General features: G+C 46.8%; 1 protein-coding gene across 1 annotated transcript; it reads right to left on the minus strand.

Annotated features, from left to right (window-relative positions):
- TMED8 (transmembrane p24 trafficking protein family member 8) lies at positions 1-5,041 on the minus strand (the record flags this gene model as incomplete). The annotated part of the gene is made up of 6 exons (XM_010171998.2): positions 1-642; positions 1,620-1,919; positions 2,187-2,328; positions 3,286-3,415; positions 4,762-4,840; positions 5,009-5,041. Coding segments are annotated over 6 exons (902 nt in total), but the record flags the coding sequence as incomplete, so codon positions are not given.
- Between the last annotated feature and the right edge of the window lie 367 nt (positions 5,042-5,408).

Below are 5,408 nucleotides of genomic sequence, written 5' to 3' on the forward strand. Positions count from 1 at the left end.
GTGATGCAGATGCAGCAAGAAAGTAGGAAAAGTTACTCACAAAATAGTAACAGGTCAAGAAAATTTTCACTTCATTTTGTACCAGCACAACAGATCGAAACCACGGCCACCTGAACCTGGCCTCTGGGCATTTATGGGCTGTGGCACGAAGGCCCAGCCCGATGCCTGCACGGAGCAGACCTCCTGAAGTCTTACAGAAACAGCAGCTGCCTGTGGACAACCAGGCAGTCACAACTACCTTTCTCCACTGAGACAGCAGGGAAGGAGGGTGTGAGGAGAAACCAGTTAAGTGTCTGAGGAGGAGCCGGCAGAATTGTGCCTTGGTTCTGTCACACAGCAGTGCCCATCAGTCGGTACCAGGGCTGGGTGGCAGCCTGCTACACTCACCATCACCTGCCGGCCGTCCCTGCCCCCTCCCATTCCTTCAGCTAGTGTAATAGACATGAAAGAACAGAGTCTTGTTGCGGAGGAGAGAGTACGAGTTATCAAACTTTAGCAGGTAGATGCCCTCGCCTGGGTACTCGTGGCTGCCTGCCTGCACCTCCCGATGGCTGTTCCTCCGATACATGGGCATGATCTCTCCGTAGCGGCTCCGCAGATAGCTTTTGGAGCCCCTTTCCACGTCACCTGCAGGGGCGAGTCCTGAATGGGAGAAATGAGACAAGTGAGTGGGCCAGGGCCAGTGAAGCCACTAGGTAGTCCAGTCCAGAAACAGATCCACAAGACCAGAATGCAGCAGAGACATGCAGATATATGGAAGTCTAACTATGACAGCATTAGCCACAGCATCTGCTCGGACCTTTCTGCAAATAATACCCACAAAGTCCAACTTTCCTTATCACGACAAAGGACGTGCCGAGAACCACTTCTCCTGGGAATACTGATGGGACAGTATCCACTTGCCTGCCAGCCTGGTCTCCTCTCTCTGGACTTGCCTTTTAGACACCTCACTGCTTTTATACACATAGCAGTGGTCCGGTGATATAGACTTAAAGCAAAAGAAAGGTGGGAAAGCTCTTAGCTATAACCTCACTGTGTTTATGTCCTCAATTCACTTCTTCAAGAGAATGTTTCGTACAGGAGTCTGCCCCTCTTTGCAGATCCTGCAAAATTAATTTCAGACACCAACCCCCCAGCTACAATGGTCACACATACAGGGAAGCCACAGAACAGGCAACATCGCTGTGCTACGGGTAGCAATTCTCTCAAATGCAGTCAGCAGGAGCTACAAAAACATCCAAACAAAAAAACCCCAGAAACAAAACCTTTTTGCTCCTACTCACCACCAGAAATGTCTCAGTCTGAGAGGCTAAGAAAAACAGTCAAGTTAAAATTTCAGACCCTAATCTTTTATCAGCTAAAAGCTGAACAAGTGAATTCTGATTTTATTTTCCAATGTCTTCAATTTCAAGAATGCTCTTGGAGCAGGTCAGCCTTTGACATAAGCGGAAGCAGGAAGGGCTAAATGCATTCTCATCACAGCCTAACCAAGAACCCAAAAGGCCGCAGAGATAACAAGTGGGGGGAGTAAACAAAGTAGATGGAAATTACAGGATCTGACATTCTCAGCAGCACGGTAACAAGCACCACAAATTAACCCTTAGAAGCTCTGCACTAACCTTCAATTTCCTCCTCCTCCTCTTCATCCTCCTCATCACTAGATTCGCTGACCTGAACAGTAATGGCAGTGCTGGTAACCGTGGTCCAGTCAAAATAGACTCCAAATCCAATGTCATAGTCATCTGTAGCAAACTCCCAGCAAATGCATTTCCCATCAGGGTGGGTTGGCACGCGGACTGTCACCACCTCGCCTCGTTTCACCACCATCCGGCCATTCTTCTCCTTTCCCATCTTGGCTTTGAATTCCTTCGTCTTCTCAGTGGTCCACATGGTGGGTGGAGCCAGAGGGGGAGGCTGAGCTGAGACAAGGAAAAAGATCATGGGCTCACCTGACTTTTTGCTACTGACAAACTGATATCTGAAAACACTGAAGCAATATCTGGTAAGGCTTTTGCATCCTGAAGCCTGCTTCCAGAAGCCTTGGATGTGGTCTCCTCCCACTCACAAGCCAGGAGCCAAATTTCCAGTATGAATTAGCAGTGTCTCCAGGACAGACTCTGCTCTTCTCTAGCCAGGGCAGGAACTTAAAAAGTGGCCCCAATAAGTGTTTTCCTTTCAGGACTCACCTTTCCTCTGTTCCCCAAGGAGGTCTGCAGTCTCCAGCTCAGCTGAAAGGATATCAACAGCACCAGTGTGATCTGACTGAATCATGACTATATCCCCTGCTCCTTGAGGTATATGGTAGTTGGTCATACGAACAACGGCTTCCTGCACAAAGCACATAAGAAACATTGTCACAAAGACCACAGGGATAAGAAATTCCCCAGCTGGATTTTAAAAAACTCATTGGTAATTAAGGCATCTGCCTGAAGCCAAGCCAGACCCTGCAGAAGCTTCTATCAGTTAAAAAGAACTGGCTGGCTCCAAGACACCTCTCTGCATTATTTCCCCCACAGCACCGGAGTCATGAACTTTGAAGTCAAACGCTGCATTAGTGTCACAAATTACACACACCTTGGCCTCCCTGAGAGCCTGTGGGCAGGCACATCTTTCCATCTGCCTCAGAGTTAATTGCCACTACTCAACGAAGCAACAGCCTTACAGATTTATCTGCATACTCTTGGAAAGAATTCCCAAGACACAGCCTCTCTAGGGAGAGTCTTTCAGCTCCAGGTGCATCTAGACTACAGCCACAATGAAACTGTCATTTGCTGTGTCCTAGTTAAAAGTCCAGCTGGTTCACCAGGGCCAGCCCTCTCTCCTCATATATGCAAACTCACAGCTCCCGAGCTGGATGCCACTTGTACAGGTTTTCCTGACTCTATCTGTAATGCAAACGAATTGGCTGCTCACCAAAAGAAACAAAAGATGCCAGAGTCACTTTCAGTTCCCTCTTCCATAAATCTGCAAGAAGGGAATTCCCAGAAGCCCCAGACAAGCAGCAAAAGGTGAGAATAACCTTGAAGTCTTAGCAAGCCAAAAACTGCAAGGAAACGAGGACTAGCCGAAGACACAAGAGGGATTTTGCAAATCAGACTGATAACATTTACCTCTTTCTAACATATAGGGAAGAAAAAAAAAAGCAAAACTGAACTAATGTTGATAGTACTGCTGTCTTAACACAACCTCTAATGCCTCAGTCCCATAGCCAAAAGCATAGCAGGGTTGGAGAACTGTTGCTGCACGTCTGTCCTTGCTTTCAGATGTAAAGAAACACCCACCTACCTCTTTGAGGGACTGGATTTGGTTAGGCAGTTTCTGTTCTAGTTCAGCCACTTCCTGGTCCTCCAAAGCACCAGCTTCTTCCTTCGAATCTTCTGTCACGCCCGCACTCACGAGTGACCCAATCCGTGACCTTTTGGAGGAAGAGAGCACTACAATTCAGCACTTCCGCCAGCAGAGGAACCACTCTGCTCTAGACATTTTTTTACAGGAAGAACTCTCACAGTGATCCATAACAATTTCTCTGGCAGCTCAGGACAAATTTAGACTTCTACGCCTTCGTTTTCCAGCCCATTTGCTTTTTAGCTCAGCAGTTGCATGATCACACCTCGAGGGCTATTTGGTCACTTGCTACCACAGGTGCACACATCTGCTCAAAAGGCTCTCCATCAACACAGGAGCAAACAACTTGGGATTTTCTCCTCCAGACACCACTGAAGCCCAAGAATCTCAATGAAAAATTAGGAAGAGCTACACAAGCTTTATAAGCAGATTTACAAAGACAGCAGATTCCTCCTTCACACAATCCTTCTGGACCACCCCCATCTCTTTCAAAGAAGATCTAACTCGGACAAATTTAGCAGGTAGCATCCACAAGTATCCAGCATCTACTTTGGCCATTTTTCTCACAGTCTACAATAATCTCTTTGAAGGAAATTAGAGGACATAATAAGAGATGGAAGAACATATGTTTGGAGTCAAGAAGGCTGATACAGATGTGTGATAGCCAAGATGGCATCAAACTGCTGTTTTAGTAAGCAGGGTGGTTTGTTGGGGTTTTTTTGCTGGGATTTTTTTTCTCCTCTTTTTTAATGAGCTTGTTGTTTGTTTACTGTCTGATGTAATTAACTCACACATTTCTGAAATTCTATCCTGTGGAACAAACGTCTGATGGCAAATGAAACTCCACTGCATATGGTATTAACGCTTGTGACCAATGCAGTGACTTGGCCACAAGCACCACATGCCCGACAGATAATAACAACCCAAACATCCGATAGCAGGGTTGATCAGCAGTGTTAATGAAGGAGTGACACAGAACACAAAGGGTGAAGAAAAAAACCAACAAAATATTGTCAAGAAAAACAGTAAAAGGTTTTTTTCTTGATCAGTTTCCACCAGGATTATGGACAGTGGGAATGCTTAATTATTAAAGAGAAAATATCCTGCTGAAAGTTTATTAGCTCTTACAATGGACTACAAAACCTTGCAGGGCTCTTTCCCAGATGAATGATTCTGTGATTTGAATAGCTGAGCCATGAACTACACTGCATAATTTCACAAGCTTTAAAACAACCTTAAGCCTGTCAGAACAGCCCCTCCAATACTGATTCTGGTATATACTGTCCCAAAGCGGGTAATTCACACTCCACTGCTTTCTCTTCACCTGCACAGAATCAACTGCCACACAGAGGAGGTCACAGGCGTGCAACAGACTGTCGTGCATGTGGGCCACAATACACAAAATGAATTTCCTACCCGCTCTGCGAACTACTGGACTCCAGAGAATCAACCAGCTGATCTGCAGGCTCTGTCTTTTGCTCTGAGTCTTCATTTTCTAACAACAAACAGAACACATGGAGAGAAGGTGAAATAAATTCTGGTCTTTAGAATACACAGACAGGAGGAAAAACTACAGCCAGCACTCAAACGTTGACAAGGTTACATGGCTGTGGAATGAGAGCTGTGCCAACCAGTTTTTCATGCTATAAGCTAAATCTAGCACCTTGCAGAACAACGATTTTGAACCGTCGCAATCCTAGGAAAGGAAGAACAAAAACCCATGTGTGTTTTTGGTGCAGAACCACTCTCAGAAGCAGGGTTCATGCAGGAACCACCAATCCTAGCTTCGGAAGGGCAGAACAAGGCCAAATTTCATCATAGAAAAGTGGGCTGGCAAAGCCCTGGAAAAAGCAATCCCGCAGAGGCTCATGCAGGGCACTGACGAGATGGAAACTCCCAGGTCACTGCTGAAAGCACCGGCCATACAGATGGCTCCTGGTCTCCCCCGAGTCTCCTGACCTCCGGGAAAGCTCTGTCCCAGCGGGCCTGCGGTTCGCGCCCCACAGCCCCGCTGTCCCACCGCGTTAGGCCGGGGAACGGGGCACGGACAAGCTCCGGCTCCC

Source organism: Antrostomus carolinensis, unplaced genomic scaffold (genome assembly GCF_000700745.2).
Source record: "Antrostomus carolinensis isolate BGI_N321 unplaced genomic scaffold, ASM70074v2 scaffold46370, whole genome shotgun sequence".
NCBI lineage: Eukaryota > Metazoa > Chordata > Aves > Caprimulgiformes > Caprimulgidae > Antrostomus > Antrostomus carolinensis.